The sequence below is a fragment of the Maylandia zebra genome, linkage group LG18 (assembly GCF_041146795.1).
Source record: "Maylandia zebra isolate NMK-2024a linkage group LG18, Mzebra_GT3a, whole genome shotgun sequence".
In the NCBI taxonomy this organism is placed as follows: domain Eukaryota; kingdom Metazoa; phylum Chordata; class Actinopteri; order Cichliformes; family Cichlidae; genus Maylandia; species Maylandia zebra.
Window position 1 is genome coordinate 37,945,243 of NC_135184.1, and position 20,551 is coordinate 37,965,793.

General features: G+C 41.6%; 1 protein-coding gene across 1 annotated transcript in view; it reads right to left on the minus strand.

The window, feature by feature from the left end:
- Positions 1-20,551, minus strand: part of cntnap2b (contactin associated protein 2b) — a 46,995-nt gene that overhangs the window by 25,085 nt on the left and 1,359 nt on the right. Inside the window, exons 2-12 of the mRNA XM_014411252.3 lie at positions 12,426-12,542; positions 11,423-11,616; positions 10,743-10,890; positions 8,521-8,724; positions 8,241-8,425; positions 6,272-6,415; positions 3,177-3,435; positions 2,899-3,048; positions 1,781-1,943; positions 823-929; positions 91-210 (exon numbers count right to left, since the gene is read on the minus strand). Of these exons, the coding sequence (XP_014266738.3) occupies positions 91-210; positions 823-929; positions 1,781-1,943; positions 2,899-3,048; positions 3,177-3,435; positions 6,272-6,415; positions 8,241-8,425; positions 8,521-8,724; positions 10,743-10,890; positions 11,423-11,616; positions 12,426-12,542 (1,791 nt within the window). The remainder of the gene's footprint in view (positions 1-90; positions 211-822; positions 930-1,780; positions 1,944-2,898; positions 3,049-3,176; positions 3,436-6,271; positions 6,416-8,240; positions 8,426-8,520; positions 8,725-10,742; positions 10,891-11,422; positions 11,617-12,425; positions 12,543-20,551) is intronic.

Sequence of the window (20,551 nt, forward strand, 5' to 3'; positions counted from 1 at the left end):
CTAAATACAATCAGTCACATGATAAACCTGAAGTAATTTGTGCTGGAATATATTCTTCATGCTGGTTTAAATAAAGATTGAATATCTTACCTGTCATGTCACAGTGGACTCTGAAGGGGGTTATAGAGCCGCTGCCATCTGGGTCTATCCAGTAGCTCCCCGAACTCTTGCCTTGGTGCTTATACTCCTCACATGATTGCTGATACAGTGCTATCAGGGGAAGCAAGGTATAGTCTGTCTGTGTGCATCCATTTTCACCATAGAGTCAGACGCAAAAGCCAAAAAGTTGGCACCAATATGACACAAGTCAGCAGCCCGTCCCAGAGCTGGAAACGTCTAGAAAAGTAACCCTGGGCACTCAGTTCAGTCACAGGAATTTACTCTACTGGCACCCTCAACGACTGCTGCTGGTACCTTTCAGTATTGTGACTTGTGTCTGCAGCCATGTAAGGTTGCATGGAAAATATTGGTAGTAATAATAATGGTACAGTATTTGAATAAAGGGAGGAACAGTGTATTTGATGGATAAATGCAGAATGAAAGCCTTAGAACTAGATGCTAACAGGATCTGGGCGGTTGCCCTGACTGTACCACTGAGTGGGCAGAGATTAAAAAACAAAAACACTGATGTTCACAGCTACCTTCAGCCTAAAAGAATGAACTTGATAAAGAATCCGAGCATCTTTAAAAAATCTAACATTTTTCAGGGAACCTGAGCAAATAGATCATGAAATAACCAACTAACTAAAAACCAGTCTTATGATTAACATAACATTAGGATTACCATTAATTAAACAAATGCCAGAGTATAACTGCACTTACAGGTATGACAAGTAGCTCCAGTGTAGCCAGTGCCACTGCAGTTGCAGGTGAATGCGTCCCACGTCTGAGAGCAGCGGCCGCTGTGCTCACAGTAGTTTGGAACACACCTGACATGTGTCGAGATGAAATATTATTTTACATCCATAATCCTTATTATTACTGTTGCATCATTTATGATTTATCATTATTGTCATTTCATTGACACATTTATTGAAACTGGTGAGGTTACAGTAAAGTCTGTATTTCAGGTGTAAGCACATAATCTTTCATTGCAGGGGCAACTGTAATCATGTTACACACATATTGCATAATTAAAGGGTTGAAGCTACGGGCAGCGCGATGTCTGGCCGATCAATGGAGCAAAGTTCAAGCTGGAAGGATTGCTTATATATATACAATTTAACATATATTTTCTATGATTGTTTAAGAAAGGAAATAAAGGCCGTGTGCCCTGTGCTGTGGATGTTTGCCTGGTAACAGATGACTTAGAGGGGGGTCATGCACTTAGATTAACAACACAGACACATAGCCTGTCTGGGTAAACTGATTGCAAATGTTGTGTAAGTCTAGAAAAGTGTAATAACAGGAAGCATCTGGAGGAACAGAGGAAGTAGCGGTTCCTTTTTAGAATATGTCCTCGCTGGAGTTACTGGTCATCATAAGTATAAATATCACACCCACCTATTGTCAGGGGGAGATGGAGCCTGATGTTTCGCAGAGCCCATTTTCACCACATATATGTGTTTTAATAAAATCATTTGTGTTGACCCACTATGGACTTTCAGTCGTATGTCTCTTCCTCAAAATTCGAACCGCGACACATGAAACAGCAGGAAACTCAGTGAGAACACGACTTCAACCCCTCTCCACCCTCCAGCCTGATGGAGGTCCCAACAACAATCCACTGTGCTTTTAATTCTTTATTACAATCTTAGCTTTGGACTTCTGGGATAAATACCTGTCTATAATGGCACACATATCTAGGCTGACATTTTCAAAAGTTCCAATGAGGCCCTGCTCCACCGCCTTGAGGTCCACCAGGTGATCATCTATGTGGATCATCTGCATGCAGCCCTGGAAGGAGCGCTGATGTGATCTGGTGTTAGTTTGCAGAAAATAACCTAGACAAAGACGGAGAGCAGCAAAGGCATTATTATCACCAGCAGAAGTATACTGGAATGAAGCTGGTGAGGACGGCACGGTTTAATCTCATTTAAGCAGGATTCAAAACATGCAATTATTTCAGGCACCAAAAATCGGGTCTTGAAGGTCGATGCGAGCTTCTGTGAAAATAAAGTCATTGTGCTTCAGGACAAAACAAACATCTACTTTCATTTTGTTTGATAATCAAGAAACTTGGACTAATTTTACCCACGCGGATGTAGCACGCAGTCATAGCCTGTTATTGCACGTTTTAAATTCACACTTGCATCAGTGCTGCTTTCTCACACTGTGTTTTTAGGAGAGAAGAGAAAACTTGGACACACTTGATAAAACATCAAATTACTCTGGATCATGTTTACTCCCATTTTTCAGTAATCACCTTGTTGAGTCTGTGTTTCCACAGGCGCCGCTAGTTTAGAGACGTATTCCTCATGAAGAACACAAGACAAGACAGAACATCTTCAGCCGCTAACGAGGGAAGCTTTGGTCAGAACCAGGCGGTGGAGCTTAGTGCTCATCAGCTGTCTGTAGCCCAAATCCTTCAAAGAGCAGCTTCCTCACAGCTGTTTATTCCCACGACAGTTACAGTTTACACAACACAAGCACCTCCCCATGTAAAAGCCCCCAATGGTTCTAAGACAAGGCACTGTGTGTGTGTGTGTGTGTGTGTGTGTGTGTGTGTGTGTGTGTGTGTGTGTGACCTCCTCCTGACCAAAAGGGTCATAGAAGCAGGAAGCAACAACACAAGAAGCAGATCTGTCAGAGAGGATGTGTCTACAATAAAACCTCCCCCAGCACAGAGAGGCTGCAGAGGTGCTCAGGATCACAGGGATCTCTTTGCTACTGCTTGAACTAAGACTTTACAAATTTAAGAAACACAATGACAACATTCAACAATTAGACTTAACACACCTCCAAAGTAATATGTTCCTCCAGTCTGGATCTGGATGGGGATAGCTGTTCTAACTGTGGAGGCCTCATCTCCATCAACTGTCAGCATTGCATAGTTTTCCAGTGCATTCAGGTGGACACTATGCCACTGTCCATCATTCAGACCTGAACCTATGAGGAAAAACACATGAAGAAAAGTTTAACAGGAAAACACAACAGCGATCGAAGTGAAGACAAAGAGACCAAAAAGGACCTCGAGATAATAATTAAACAACCGAAAACCAACGAGCTGAGCTCACTTGATGAAATGTCTATACGTGTGTTCTTCTTCTGTGTCACATTCATATAGACGGTGATTTTTGCCTCCGTCAGGCCCAGCTCCACCCAGCCATCCGCCAGGGCGGTGAACATCAGAAGGCCGTTGGGATTCCACGTCCTGAAAGACAGACTGACTGACAGGGTGTCGCTGTCAGTCTGACCCGGCAGCCGCAGGAAGGATGTGGAGTTGAAGAAAACTGGGGAGGTGTTGGATTCGGAGCAGGAAAATGTCAGGTTACGCTACAGTGGAAGAAAGAAACCGATAAAGAGATTTATGGAGACAGTACCTAACAGACTTTTATTTTGAAACTTCATTTTATTTGGTGATTCTAAATTGAAAACGGTTGTCAGGCAGTTTAGGTGCTCAGAGTGTGTGGAATAAAGACTTGATGCTATAATTTCCACTTCTGCGAGTCCTGTAGGGCCAGCGTAGGTCTGAGTAACATGAACGTCATCAAATGTTGGGCGCGTGGATCCACGTGCATGTCTGTTTTTTACATTTCGGACATTTTCACAGTGAATACGTTACTAAAAGCCAGTCTAGTCACAGACTAGGAAGTCCACTCAGTTTGAACATCTGAGCTAAAAACACAGTGGTTACTATGGAGTGGAAAAAAGAACCGGCAATCAAAATGAGCTCTAACGAGTTAGACAAGTTTCAGACAAGAAATGTGCCACCTGAGGAAGGAGAGATTCAAAATCCATTCTTAGAGGACAACCACAGTCTTAGTGTGGGAGGCTACGGTATTCTGGTTTTAGTTTCAGATAGCAACACCCATGGGTGCTGCCAACGAATCACAGATTCACTGTGGTTAACTGGCAGCCTGTGATTACACTGCACTGTTCAATGCACCATCACTGGGGTGGTTTATTTAGAACTGTAAAGTAAAGAGATTTATTGCAAGACGAAGGTTATGTAGGCTTGTTCATGACATTTGAAAGAGCAGACCATCAGAGACGTTCTTCAGTTTATTGTTGAGTGAGCAGCTTGGTGGGGTGGCTTCTGGGAAAAGCCTGAGAACTCTGTGAAAACAAATCTAAGGAGTGTCCTGGGAGGGCTTCGCTGAACTTTGAGGAGCTCACTAGTATACTGACAGAAGTAGAGGCGATATTGAGGCCTCTGTCCTCTTTGCACAGTTCCAGAGCTGTGAGCACTTGGAGGTAGCTGTAGCTCAGGTGGCAGAGCAGGTCGGCCACTAACCAGAAGGTCGGTGGCTTTTACCAGTAAAAACACCCAGTGTGATGAACGTGGGCGATGTTGTCCTGGTTGGAGAGACCAGACAAACGCATTTCCTCGGACACAGCTGTTCCTGCATTGTTCACAGTTTAAAGCTTGCTGCACAGACCTGCTCAGTTACTGCATCCACTCGAGATGAGTAAATGCACTGAAGCAGCTGGACACGGATGAACAGCTGTTAATCAGCTGGGAGGATGTTGTGATTTATTGATCTTTTACGTGTTACTACTTGGACATGCAGGAAACACTAAAACATGCTCTGCTTCTCATTACTGCAGTGAATATGTAGAAAATGTGTTCAAACAGTTAATGGTAATTATTTATTTTATTGTAAAAGCTTGTTACAGGAAGTGTTTTACTTTGAAGAGCACTTGATACTGTTGACCATAATATTGTATAACAGTGACTGTTGTTGTGACGAACAGAGATGGGCAGTACGCGTTACTGTAATCTGATTACTTTTTTCAAGTAACGAGTAAAGTAAGGGATTACTATTGCAAAAACGGTAATTAGATTACCGTTACTTTCCCGTAGGAACGCTGCGTTACTGCGTTACTAAAACCGTGATTTTTTGCGAGAATGTCTCAGGACAGTGACGTAACCATTGGTGACAACAGCTGTGTGCAGATCAACAATGGATCATATATCAAGTGTGGGAGAGAGTATGAGCGTGCAGCGTTTAAAGCGTGGAAGTAACAAAAAAAGTGACAAAAACATTAGTGTCCGCTGTGCGTGGGAAGAAAACTTCTTTTTACAGCGAAAAAACCCTAAACTTCCAACAAGCACCGAGTAGCTACGACGTAATGGGAAACTCACAGAGAAACTGCCGTATCCTTCCACTGACCGCGGCACACCTGCACCAGGGTAAACCTCCGCCTACCCCACTCCTGCTTTACAGGTGAAAATAGAGCAAAAGGACTGCTGAGTCTTTGACTTTATTTATTTTCTGCTGTGTTTTACTTGCATCTATTTGAAAGAGTGAGTGTAAACACAAAAAATATTTTATTTTATGTGCTGGAATGTGCAGAAAATAGGTTTAAATGTTAAACTAATTTCTTCCAGTCAGAGAATGTTGCAGATAATTAAATGTTTGCTTGATGCATAAAGTTAAAAGATTAAAACTAATAAAACAAGTTTTAAAAAGAGACTTTTCCATTTGATTACATTTTGTATGATGGATTATGCAGAAAAAGTAGAATTGGGCTGAAAGATCTATCACTTTATCACCTCTTCAGGTTGTAAATCGTGTTTTTAAAAAGTAACTAAGTAACTAAGTAATTAATTACTTTTGAAAATCAGTAATCAGTAAAGTAATGGGATTAGTTTCTTGGGGGAGTAATCGGTAATTAGTTACTGATTACTTTTTTCAAGTAATTTGACCAACACTGCTCAGGAGTTTGAGCAACAGTGAAGAAACTACCGGAGCTCCTTTTAATGTTCTGACAGGTCGAAAGTGTTCAGGTTAGAGACTGTTTGGGACAAATCCACAGGAGCAACAAACAATTAAATCCACTCAATTAACTTTGTTATTTAAGAAGATCCCAATAAAGAAGAAAAATATTTTACATTGTCTGGCAGAGGTTAACACAAACAACAGTAATATATGGTTTAAAAAGTACGTTTAGAGCTGTTTGGGTCACGACGAATCGAGGCATGTTACTGAAGCTGAAGAAGAGTTTTCCTCCACAGACGAGTGGCCATGACATATTTAGTTTAGGAAAAGATGCAAACTGCCAAATAACAGAAAAACTGCAAAAGGGTTTTTAAGATCATTGCAGCATTCGAGTCTACATTTACACAAGGCTGGGCACATGAACTCAAAGAGAAGACACTTCTTACAAAGCTGGTGGTGTCAACCTTCTTCCTGCGCACCAGACTAGTGATGTTTTCCCCGTTGTAGGTAATTCCCTCCATGCAGCCAACAAAGTTCTCTTTGCCTCCTGAGGTTGGCTTCACAGACACAGGAAGTCCTCCAAAGCTGATCTGAGGAACACAACACAAAGCAACACTGGGGGATTCTGCATCTCTGCAACCACACAGAGTCAAACGATTCGCTTTTTAAGGTCTGCTAATAACAGCAGACAACAACCACTTCACTCAACTGTGAAGAGTAAATGAACATTTCAGGCGTTACACAGATGAACCGCAGTAATGTTGTAAACTGTAGGAACACCAGCAGGAATAAACGGACTATCAAATATACACAGTGAGATAAGCTCCGTACAGTGTTGTTACAAACTGTTTGCCTCCTTCCTGACTTCAGATTTTTTTGCACGTTAAACAAACAACAAAGACTTGACTGCAGTTGTTGCTGACAAGCGTGGCCCAACCAGTCATTGGGTTTAGGGTCAATCACTTTGTCACGTGGGGTCATGCAGGTTTGGATTTCTTTTAGTAAGAAACACCTTCATTTAGAAACTGCGTTTTGTGTTCACTTGCACTCTTGCTGCAATCCTTCTGTTACAAAGACACCCGTCTCGACCCTCACTGCCTCTCTGCACACTCTTCTTCATGCTTTGCGTGCACCGTCTGATGCCTTGGATGGTCGACCAGGTATTTAAGCTCACTTACCTCTGTTGCTTCCAGCTTCAACTTTGTACCTGTCTCACTCTCACACTAGAGTATCAGAAGTATCAAAAAAACTCTTGAGTACAAGAACAAAGAAACAAACAAACAAAAACACTGGATAATAATGTAAATATAAACAGTAAACAAAGTAAACACGGGGAAAAAACGCTTAATTTTAACAAGTATTCTGATTTAAAAACATGAACACAAATGTTGGCTGACAGTAGCTCTTAGATGTGATCCTGAGGTCACGCTACGATGTCCACCACAAAGTATTCTATTTTTAAATGCGCCCTGAGCTCCCAAACAGCCATTCAGTAATGTTTTTGAAACGATGAAGTGATGTGAATTTATGTAGCCTAAATGATTAAATGGTCAAATTCTTTTGAAAGACAATATCTTAAATATTGAGCTGATCTTTCACAAAATAATTGAGCCCCAGGCATTTGAACTAAGTGACCTAATTATTTGTGAAAGCTTTATCATGACAGTGTTGTGTTGTTGCTGTGCCAAAGCAGGAACTGTGTGTGAAACATGACGAGTGGGTTCATTTCTGCCAGAATCTTTACTTTTCCTGTCAAAGGTAAGTTTCTTCCTCCAGCTTCACCAACAATCTGTTCAAGCAGTGACTGCAGAGTTACTCTTAATGGTGTACTGTGCACAGTGCCCTGAATATAACTGAACGATGGAACCTGTGCTCCGGCTGACAGGGCTGATGGATAACTAGGACATACATTAGCAGCAGATATGCGTACCTGTGCACACGTGTCCTCTAAACACTGAAGCCTCAGTTAAAGTCATTAAAAGGAAGTAGCAGATTTCACTGCATGCCTAATATAACCATAAACATCAGCAGAACCTAAATCATGCTGGAGACGAGGAGCTGAAAGTCAGACTACCTCCATATAATACGGTTTATATGTGAACAAACATTGTGTGTCTTCCTTTCGAGGTGACATCCAAACTAAGAAGATATTTTCCTCTTCAATTAAGACTTTGGAGAGGATTCTTAGAACCTAGCAAGTACTTCATTAAATAAGTACATCATAGGATCCAAACCCCCACAACCCTGACAAGGATAAGCAGAAGAGAGCGGATGGCTGGAAGCACGTTTTATTTCTATAGCACATTTAAAACCAAAGTGATTACACATGAATAAACAGGTTCCTGCTAAATGAGAACACACACATTCACAGTTTAAGTCAAATGTATGATTCACTGAGCGGTGTGGAGGGTGTACCTCGTAGTCCAGGTCCAGGTGATCAAATTCTCCATTGGTTCTGAACTGCTGAGTGTGGCGGTCTAAAGTAAAATTGACATTCCTGCGGTAACGCTCGATGACAACAGAGTGCCAGTGGTCATCATCCAGCAAGCTTCCACTGGTCACAGCCGTGTGACCCTGAATAGAACCGTTCTGGTTGCTGCCTGGACAGACACATCACATCAGTCATGAAATCAGTGGTTAATAAAGTTTAACAGAACTCGCTCTGATACAAACACCAGGAAGATTAGAAAGCTACCTAAGTTGATGCTGAGCAGCAGTCTCGCTCTGTGAAGCTCGAGGGAAATGTAGTCCCCCTGCTGCCCCTCTCCGTGAAGCAGCACCCCGTTTCCTGCTGTGGTGCGAAACTTCAGAGAGATGACGTCCTTCACAATTTTTAACTTTTTACTCCTGAAGCGGTAGGAGATGACCCCGTGCCCATCGAAACCAATCACATCGGCCCCTGAAAGATGCAAAAGCAAAAGTATGAACTCATTGAAACGTATTAAATGAAAGTTAAACACTAACATATAATTCAAAATATAGTGTATTTGTGACTTTCATCAATACATAGACATCAGCGATAGGAATACAAAGGTGTTGTATTCTGCTGGCCCTCAGACTTTGTAACACAACAACATACATTTGCTAGCAGACAGATTTGTAACTATAGGAACATATTAGCAGACGTCCGGCTGCATTCTCAGCCATCAGCAGCTTTCAGGAAAGATCTTTTCCTGCGACTTTCAGTCGCTCTAAATCTCGCCCTTAACAAATGTACTGGGGACACTTTCCACCAAGTGCAACTTCTTCTGCACAGAGATGGTTTTCTGCTTGCAGTGTGAGCTTGTTGTGTGTCACAGAACCTGTTACTGCACAGACTTTGCAGCTGAGCGTAATGTGCCAGTAGCATGCAATCATCATTTGTGGCCTGAGAAGCTGATCTGATGAGCAAAGCCTCTTACATCAACTTACTCTCAGCTACACTTGCATGACTGAGAGATCCAAAAAAATCCTAAACTTAACTATCTACAATCTGCAGTTAGAACAACAGTTTGCAGCTGAAAGTCCAACTGCTGCATCTCACATGGAAAGAAAAGAAAGAGAGCGAACTTCACTCAGAGATGGAGAAAGATGAGAAAGACAGGAGAGGAAGAAGAGAGCGTAGATTTAAAGGGAAGGACTGCTGTTAAACCGGAAGATTAAAGCTAACATGTAAGTCCTCGTGTTTTTAGATCACACATCTGTACACGTGACATTGTTTTGTATAGAAATATCCTTGTTTTAAACATGAACAAGGCTGAGACCATGATCACAGCTCCTCCTCAACCACATTCTGCTTTTCTGTCCTCCTGCTGAGCCAAACATTCGAAATAATACTGGATTCTTCTCTGGGCCTTAACCCACATGTAAAATCTGTTCACCAGCTTGGACAAATCCTCTCTTTTTTTTTTCTGCCTGTCCCGTTTGGTTCTTTTGCATCAGAATTATTGTCTAAAGGTGAAGAAAGATGCCCAACGGATTTACTTTACCAAATGGACCATCCCAGCCCTATTGTTTATTTTATTTTATTATCACTTGCTAAATACGGGACAGACTTGACTGGGGAAGAGAAAGGGGAGAAAGTGTGTGAGCACCGGTGTGTACACCTGTGAGCATGGACGCGCTTGTATTTAAAGGTTCCTTCATGTAACGATCTGCAAATCGTCTCTTTCTGCCTCCAAGCCAAACAAAATGCCGCAGCCAGACTACTGACACGTTCCAGCAAACATGCTCACATTACTCCTGTTTTATATTCTTTACATTGGCTTCTAATAGATTTTAGAATTAGTTAAAAATTCTCGTTTTAACATACAGAGCACTAAATGGCCCCAGATTATTTATCCCAGCGTCTTACACGCTGCTGCTGCTGGTTGTCTGCGCTCACAGAGTTTGTTGGTTGTTCCCTGAACACGGCTGCAGAGTAACGAGGACCGTCTACCACCACGTCTGGTGATTCTTTTAAAAAGCAGTAAAAACCTTTCTGTTTAAACAAGCTTTCTGCTGCTACCTGTTAATCTGACTGCATTTCACTGACTTTTTGGTACCAAACGTTCAGTTTATTTTAGCCTTTGTGTGCGGTGCAAAAGATCTAAATAGTTCAGACAGATGCAAATACTTGGCAAACTGTGTGGTGCACCGGTCAGCAGCACCAGAACATCTTTGGTCCACAGCGATGTCCATGCAGTCTGACTCCTGCAAAGGATTTTCATCCAGGTATTAAAATCCTCATTGGGTTTTAAATCCACTGTCGTGCTGTACAGAGGCACAACTGCAAGAAGTGTATATTTGTCCAACAAAGGATGAACTTGTACTTTCCAGTTTTCAAGAACTGCCTATCCTGTAGTGGCCAGACGCAGGTGCCCACAGGTCATGTACTGTAAATCTACATCCACATCACATGCATGGTGTTTCAATCAGGTATCTTCAGCTTGCACTTACAGTATGAGCAGCCATACAGCTCCAGGCGCACCCCGACGCGACCCGCCCTGCTCCAGTCCACTGGGATGAAACGGATGTAGCGAGCCAGGATGGCATACTGCAGCTCGTGGCGAACTACACCCTCGCTGTTCACATTCCCTTCAAATGTCTGAAACAACATTTGTTTTAAAGAGAAAATCAGATCTAAATGTAGTTTTTATTCATTAGAAAATGAATCAAATAACATTAAACCACATGTTTTTTTTTCATTGGTTAATTAGAAAAGTGAAAAACACCTTCAGGCAGCTGTTGATGTGATTTGGTGTTACATTTAAAAAAAACAGAAGTCAAATCGGAGGTTTTGTCCTGATAATAACATGGTTAGTACCCATTAATCCATAAATACTGGAGACTCTAAACGGAGCAAATACGCACCACAGGTCCACACCTGTGAAACTGACTCACACTGCAACATTAAACACAGGCTTACGTTACAGTGTGAGAACGAGGAGCAAAAGAAGAAGACTAGAAGGAAGAGGAGTAATAGTTTCAGTAATAGCACCGTGCCACAGATCTAAATTTAAAATATTCCACCTGTCAGGGTTTAGTCTTCCTAAACCCTGACAGGTGGAATATTTTAACATCAGCGTCGACTTGAAATGATATTTGTGTCGATAAGTCGGTCCGACTGATTTCCTTACCCAAATGTTTCCATCCTGTAGATAAGGTCTCCAGTTTTTCTGTGTGTCACTGTAAAGTAGCCGATACTTTGTGGTCCAATCAGAGCTACTATAGCGACCCTGTGTTGCTATGGCAACCACCTGCTTCTTAGAACCAAGGTCTACTTGTAGCCACGGGTAACGGTCTGTATCCAATGGCGACCACCCTCCAGAACCTAGATTTTGGGATGTTGTAAGTTTGGGAAGGGTTAAAGATGTCAGAGAAAAAAGTGAGTAGATGAAGAAAAAACGACATTTAGAGCCTAATCGTCTTCAGTGTCTGCACTACTTTATCTGGAGGATTATTCTGAGGCTTTGCCCACACGAACTTTAAGCCAAAAACACTGCACACATGAACTCACATGCCAAATGTGATTTTTAAAACAGTGAAAAAATGCCCACAGATGATGTATCTAAAGAATAAATATATCAATTCTCATTTATGTCTAATCTAATCATCTCTTAAATTAAATGGTCATTATTATTTTATACTGTTAACATTTACATATGCTCTACAGGCAGCCAGATGTTTATAGTCAGGTGAGGTAAAACTTCACATGGGAACCAGTAAACCCACGAATCATGGTTATGTTTACAGTCACATAAAAAAGAAAAACGTTGATACCTGAGACGTTACTGAGCATTAGAACAGCTTGTTCAGTGTTCAGTGTTCGTTTATGACAAGATCAACACTTTATGTTGATGTTGAGTCCAAGTCAAAGTTCAATAAACATGTTCAGCTGAGGGGCCGAGCTGCATCTCAGCAGGAGTCTGCAAACCGCTTTCTTCTTCGACATAATTATTTAGTCACAATTATACAACTAATACATGTCGGCACTGTGAGCTAGAGCCTTAACAGAAGCTGACATTTAACACCAAAGCTGTGGAAATGCAGCCATGAATGGACCCAGAAACCGGTTTAATATTAACCCCTCCACAACCCAGAAATACAAACAACCTCATCCTCAAGATTCCCGAGGCATACCTTGTTTCCGGCTGAGTTTGGCATAACCGGCTCCGTTTCCTCGGCTGTATAGAGACGACCCGGTGAAGGAGCTGTAAGGAAGAGGAGTGGCCAAGCTGTCCTCACACTTCCCTGAACCTGAAACAGAAGCCCACAGATGTTTCCTTCAATGCTACCAACAGGCCAACGTTTTACCGTGTGCTGCACTTCTACATCGCATCCTCATCCAAGACACGAAAACAGCAGCACGAACTCACAGCAGTCGTTTGCAGCTGCTCACCTGCGTTTTCAGGTAAATATTCATAACTCCACGTAATCCGCTCTTCATGTTGATAACAAAGTTGGCTTTGAGGACATTATTTTACACTCTAATGAGAACTGATTGATGTGTCTTAATACCCAGCAGACAAACACCAAAATCCATCATTTGGACATTTTGTTCCACTTGTACAAAGAACCAATGTTCTCGTCTGTTTATCAAACAATTGAAAGCTGACTGAACCCACTCGTTTGTTCGAGCCAAGGTTAACACGACATCACCGACATTAACTCATCTGTATAACTGACACTGGGAGGTTAGGAGGAGTGTGAGGCTGATGCTGCTGATCTCAGCTCTGTGAACATTTGGATGGAAACTGATGAAACTGGGTGTGATGACTGCGTCTGAGATTCTCTGATTAGAGTTTAGAGAGTTTAGAGTTCCAAGCTCCAACGTGTCCAGAACTCTGCTGCCCGTATTATTACTAGGACTTCTTCTACCCACCACATCTCCCCAATCCTGAAGCAACTTCACTGGCTCCCGGTCAAATTTCGCATCCATTTTAAAATAATTCTGTATACATTCAAGGCTATTCACTCTCTCTCTCCACCGTACCTCTCTGACTTATTACAGATGAAGCTCCCATCCCGCTGCCTCAGATCTTCATCTTCTCTTTCTCTCTCTGTTCCCTCTGCTCGTCTGATCACAATGGGAGGGAGGGCCTTTAGCTGCTCTGCCCCTCGACTTTGGAATTCCCTACCCCCGGACCTCAGAAATATTAGCTCATTCTCTCTTTTTAAGTCCACCCTTAAAACTCATTTGTTTAAAATTGCCTATTCTTAAATTTCTGTATGTTTTAACTTTTATCTTCTATTTTTACCATTGTGTATATTTCCAGTTTTTATCTGTTGTACAGTGTCCTTGGGTGCTTTGAAAGGCGCTATTTAAATAAAATGTATTATTATTATTATTATCTGCTGAAACTACACACTATCTGCTATCAGAGGAAGAGAGCAGAAACACTCAGCACAGCAACATAACCGATGTATAACACGTGTGTGTGAGAGAGAAAGAGGGAGACAGGTGCTGAGCATAGTGATGAGCTTGCTCATATGCATTACAAAACAAGCCTCGCATGCATTCAGCAGCATAAAGAAAGGCGACAAACACGACGTCGTCAGCAGACGACCTGAAATCAGCGTCTCCACCTGATCTTTCTGACAGCAGTACGTCTGAGCTCCTGCTGCAAAACCACAATGATGATATTCCTACAAATCCAGTCTAACTGCTTTTTTAATCACATCGAAAAATAAACTGAGTGGTGCAGAGTTGATCTAGGCTCTAATTTAGTTTCCCGTGTGATGACAGCGCTGCTGCTTCTGGAAGCTGACCCGCCTGCAGTTTAGGGCTGCTCAATTAATCGAATTTTAATCTCGATTACGATCTGGGCTTTCAACGATCATTAAAAGTGACTGAGCCGATTATTAGCCCCTCCCTCGTGCTTTACTCTCGCGCTGCTCCGTTTGGCAAATCGAGCGCACCTCTCTGCATTTCGAACACGTGTCACAACAATTAAGAGCAGCAGTAGTGATGGGATTTCCGGCTCTTTTTAGAGAACCGGCTCTTTCGGTTCGGCTCACTAAAAAGAGCCGGCTCTTTCGGCTCCGAACCGGCTCTTCAGGTTGTTTTGTTGCTTTAATTAATTTATTATTAACAATAATATAAAATTATGCACAAAAGGAATTACTAACGTAAAAACAAGTGGTTTTATTTATATATAAATATATGCGGTGGCCCCTAGAGACAAAACACGTACAAACTCCAAAACACATTTCTAGCATGAACTGAACTTCCAAAGCAGAGCTACTAGATCACTTAAATTACACAATTGAAAGCATGTGTGTATTGTTTGTGTATTTATACACAGGCACTCATATATATATTCAAATAATTTTAAAAAAAGTTCATTTACCTGTTATTACCACACACCAAATCCGGTCGTTGGTACTTGCTGGCTTGTGTAGCCACAAGATAACAAAGGCTCAACACTGCGCCCAGCATCCTGGAGCACTTCTGTTGTTCTTTTGTACGTGTTTTGAGTTTTTATGTGCTTCTGAGTTTTTATATGCTTCTGAGTTTTTACGTGCTTCGGAGTTTGTACGTGTTTTTACGTGTTTTTACGTGTTTTGGAGTTTTTACGTGTTTTGGAGTTTGTACGTGTTTTTACGTGTTTTGGAGTTTGTACATGCTTCAGAGTTCGTACGTGATTTGAAGTTTGTATGTGCTTTGTCTCTAGGGGCCACCGTAAATATACTTTTATTTATTCACTCCACATAAAATGTAATAAATAAATCATCTAATACAAAAATCAACTATTCACATTTCAAGTTTTAACTATTTACATTTTCAGCTTTTTCCTTTCACAAATTTAAAGTGAAAAGAACACAAAACACTGCAAACCACAACACAATTAAATATAAATTATAATATGAAAACTAAAAGAACATGCATATTCTCTGTCATATGGACCTGCATGAATAAACTTTCTCAATCCTTTATCATCTGCAACCGAAAATAGTTGTGGATGATTACTATACCTTTCTAATGTTGTTGTCCCTGCCTCTCTCTCTCTCTGGCTCTGTTCCTGTGCTACTCAGTGTAACTACCGCCCCTCCCCCCTCTGCCCAGCGTAAAGCACAAGGCTCGCGTGCAGAGTGAAGCGGAAAAAAAGTGCGAGAGAGAGGCTGAGAGAAAGAAAAAAGAAAAAAAAACCACGTGACGGCTCGCGATAAGGAGCCGGCTCGCGTCGTTCACGTCAAAGAGTCGGCTCTAAGAGCCATTTCGTTCGCGAACGACCCATCACTAAGCAGCAGTCTCCAACCTTTTTTGCGCCACGGACCGGTTTATGCCCGACAATATTTTCATGGACCGGCCTTTAAGGTGTCGTGGATAGATACAACAAAATAAAACTAGTACCGGTACCGAAAAAAAGAAAATTTATTCTTAACACAGGTGAAAAGACCCAGGAAAACAGAGTAAACGATAAAAACAATAACAAAATAACGCTGAAAACCGATAAAAAACCTGAAAACTACACATTTCACACCTGAGCCTCAACTCTCGTGGCCCGGTACTAAACGACTCACGGACCGGTACCGGTCCGAGGCCCGGGGGTTGGGGACCGCTGATTAAGAGGACCCGAGGGAAGCTCGGAAAGCTAAGCAGAAGTTATTTGGAGAGGAGAGTGACTGCTGTTGGTTGAAAAGAGGTAAAAAACCTTCAGTGGTGTGGAAACATTATGGGTTCAGTCAGACGTGGATCAAGTAGACACAGTGTGTAAACTTTGCTACAGTGTCGTAGCTGCACCACAGAGCAACACTGCAAAGTTCACTAAACATAGATGTTTACATTTTTCATTTCTTATATTGCAAACATTTGCACTGTTATCAGTATTTGCACTATTTTATATTATTTTTTGACAATCTTTAAAGTCATTATTCAACACATTGTTATTGTTAAATAAATATCGCCAAAGAATCGAGATCTCAATTTCAGTGAAAATAATCGTGATCATCATTTTTGCCATAATCGAGCAGCCCTACTGCTGTTCACCCGACCACTGAACAACCTCCATCCATGCTTTTGTTCTTCATCATCATTTTTAATATGCAAATGCAAGAAAACTGTGAATGATTTCTGATGTTTTTTCTGTTTCTGCACTGAACTGAAGTCTAAACCAAAACTGCTGCTTTGTTGTAGTTTTACATGAGGGATAAAGAATGAAACCAGACGACTGTACTGGGCCATTTCCCCTTGAATCAGCACAATTTGTCAACCGACGTCATCAAGGCAGACATTTGGTTCACTTTAGATCAAACATTCTTCACCAACTTTTGACCATATCCTTTTTAACCAGCTGTTGTGAAGTGATGAACATCGATGCTCCAATCACGGCTGACAAGGTCAAAGATGTTGACTCAGCTGACTTTTTTCAAATGGAAACAAAACTAAATGCATGAACTTCAACAGTTATTTGAGCACAGGCAGGAAAACCCAGCAACCTCAGCAATGACCTAAAACACAGTTTTAAAAATAACATGTAGGGGAAATTAGCCAAAAAAAGCAACAGAAATATTTGCTGAAAGGCCGTCAGCCAATTTATTTTGACATGATTATAAAGGCTGAAACAGTCGAAGTGTTTCACTGGCGCCAGAAATGACAAACGGATACAAACATATATTTAGGAATGCATGTACGTACAAAGAAACATATTAGAGGTCAGAATCAGCAAACACCCCACGGTACTGTGTTATCACCACACAATATTATTGTATTCTTTACATTTTCAATACGCTGAGTTTCAGATTACGTCCTCTAAGTTAAACTGTTAGTTTTCTTGCTGCAAAATCAGACTATCGATCACAGAAATACTGTGACTGAAAGCCAACATAAATGTTGCCATAATACAGAGTCAAGCTGCTACTTCTGCTCCAAGTTTGTGATTAACTGGGGTAAAGTTGGCAATTACAGGCAATCAGTTTCTGATAAAACACCAATAAACTGTGATAAGTCATCAAAAATCACGTGTTACTGTCTGCTTAGACATAAATTCACATTTAACTATTACATCTGCACTCAGCGAATGTCCTGATTTATACAAATACCAAATAAAGTAACATGTTACCAACCAAAATACAACCAGCTGGTAGCAAGCTGAGCGCACTCTTGTAGAGAACCAGACTCGTTAGTCTGGTGGTATCGATTCTACTTACCAGTTCCAGCTGCACTTGCACTACAATCAGATGATTTTAGTTCACGGTGGTGGGAAACAGTCTACAGCATGGATGTGGCCGTTACTTTTATTTTTGTTGGGCAAAAATGCAAAAGTGCGAGTAAAGGGGAAAATGCATCCAGGACAGAAACAGCTGTATTACAGTTCTTTGCAAAGCAGACACGATGGAGCTAATGAAGACAACCTGGCCAACGCACAGAGCAGGAGAGCTAATGTTACGATTGTTAATATCCCAGAGAAGTCTGAGGGTGATGATGTATTTGGCTACATCATCCCAGGCTTTAGAAAAAAACTTTGAGAGAAGAACCTTGAGTACAGCAGCACCTATCCCACCAAACTGTGGCTCTGACATGAAGTTTTTCCTCCATCTGAGGTGGAACCTTTCCTGTCCAGTGTGGAAGAGGCCTACAGTAAACCACTGTTACACATGATGATGTAAACGTTGAAATGAGAAACTATCAGCTGCACCTTAAATGTCTAAACACTGTTTTGTTATATGCAACAACTGGTTATCATGCGTGCTACTTTGTACTATTTTCTGTGAACTGGTTTGGTTGTTCCTTTATGAAGCTATGACAGTACTTCTGAACGCTCCGCTGAGGCGCTCAAGGTTAGAGATGGAGTCCTACCTGCCCGCGTTTTTGTCATGGGGAGATTACAGGATGGCTTTTTCTTTTTTTTCCTCTCCACGCTCTCTGTACCACGTTTGACTCTGTAAGTGTTGGAAATCGTAAACATTTGGCAACAAGTCGCAGGCTTAGTCAGACTCTGAGCTGCTCTCCTAACCAGGGAAAGATTCATTTGCAGTGTGTAAACTGAACAGGACGGTTAGACTGTGTTTGATGTAGAGGGAGTAACTCCCCCATCAAAAAGAAGAAAGCATTAACATATCTTAAAAAACTCACCTCACTAATAGAGAACATTTAAAATCGTGCAGAGACTGGGTCGGCCATGTTTTTTATTCGTTATCCAAAGCTAAAGGTGTGGCTTATTAATAAAAACCATAGATGTTAAATTCAACAGAGAAAGACAAACATGGCAGGTTCATTTTGATAGACTGTGTAATGGACATGAACAGAATAGTACTGGTATCCTTGTATGGCCCACATTTAGATGACCCACAATTTTTTAATAGTTTAATACAGCAGGCAAAGTCCAAAGTGTTTGGGCGGTGATTGAACCCGTCAATGGATCGCTCCATGGAAAACTAGTTTCTATATCTCCGACCCGGGGCCTGACAGAATTGGGCCTAAGTGATGTTGAGCAGAGAATATTCATTTTATTCAACTGTTCCTAATACTCACTGAAGAACTGACATGTCTTTGGCCTCACAGACACTCCTCTACCATTTCAGATCACAGTCCTATAAAAATGGAATTGAAGCTTCACCAACCTGAGCCTCTTTCTCCTCCTTCTGGGTGGAGATTTACAGGATATTTGCTAGAAGACCTCAAAATTATTACTTGTATGAATACTAAACCAGACGTGTATCCAGAGGTAAACCTAAACACCTCCTCACATTCAAACATATGAGAAGCACTTAAAGCTTATATGAGAGGTCACATTATTTCACATGTCTCATATAAAAACAAACATAAATGCTTTGGAGTTCCAGGCTTACTGGAACGCTGTGATCACAATGACCCTAACCATAACCCTAGCTGTGTGGATTTCAGTTCTGGATACTTGGAGATGTTGCGTCTCTAACACTGCACCCTAGTCGGAGACACTTTGTGTTGCTTACATCGACTGCAGCAAAAAAGTGTGCACTTAAAAACTGGAAATCAACAGAGCCTCAGAAACACTGGATAAACGAGCTGTCATCATACTGCACTCCCCAAAAAATCCTCCATTCAGTCCGGAGGAAATTAACAGAGTTTGAGTGGACGTGGATCCCTCTCTGAATTTTCTAACACGACTGGACTTGAGGGACCGATCAGTGCTACTCTTCACTGGTTTGTCTACAGCACAGGTGTCGAACTCCAGGCCTCGAGGGCCGCTGTCCTGCTCGTTTTCCAACTAACCTGCCCTTGAAGCTTCATATAATCAGCAGCCAGTAGGGCAGGGATATCTCAACAACAAGCAGGATGCTGGCGCTCGAGGAGCTTGACACCCCGGGTCTATGCTTTTACTTATTTATTTTATTCTATTTTGTCTCTGTGTCTTATTTATTATCTTTTAAAACAAAAAACAGAATGTCCTGCTGTAAAGCATACTCGATGCAAACCTTTGTTAATTATTGTATGTACTTAATTAAAAAACACGCCTAGAAAGCAGGGACGTCACAATACCAGAAGATTAGTAGTGGGAACAGTCCCAGTACAATTATGTGATTCCCATTTTGATAGCAAATTAAAATGACTGTCCCAGCTACGTAACCACAATCGTCTTTAAAATCAGTGACACGGTGGTGATAGACCACGAGAGGACACGACACAGCCTGATGTTAGCGTGGCTGCTGTAGCCTGTTAATGCTACTGTGAGCTAAAACAGCAGTTATGTTAGCTTAAGCATTTCTACAATGGCCTCAGAGAACACTTGTGTGTCTTTCACAGTAACAGAAGGGCAACACTGGAGGCTGCTTGATGTTGAATTGAAACCTGTAATTCTTTGAACAGATGCCAGACGTTCAGGTGCTCTGGTAAACTGGAAGCATTTTCTCTCCCAGTATAAAAAGCATGATAGCACTGGTTGCATATTATCCGTTGTTAACCTTTGGTCACTGACTTTGAATGCAACAAACTTTCATACCCGACTCTGCCCTTCTTATCACTGAGCTGGAGCAGCGCTGCCTAGCTGTAGTTTTCAGTGTGTATGCTGGGTCCTTATTCTTCTTCGTCACCACCAGCTGCATGCATGTGCTGCCCCCTTCAGTTCCAGCAGAACTGGAGCCTCGGTAAATATGCTGCTCACAGTACCTTATACTAAATTATCCATCCGTTCATTTCTTCCATGTGTCCACTTCAGAGTAACTATCGTCATGTTATCAGAATTTCTGTGTCAAAATCAATACGGGCTCTGGTCACAGCCCAATAAAAGATCACAGTTCTGTCATATTCAGTTACTCTTATTGGCTCCTTATTAAATCCAGAGTCA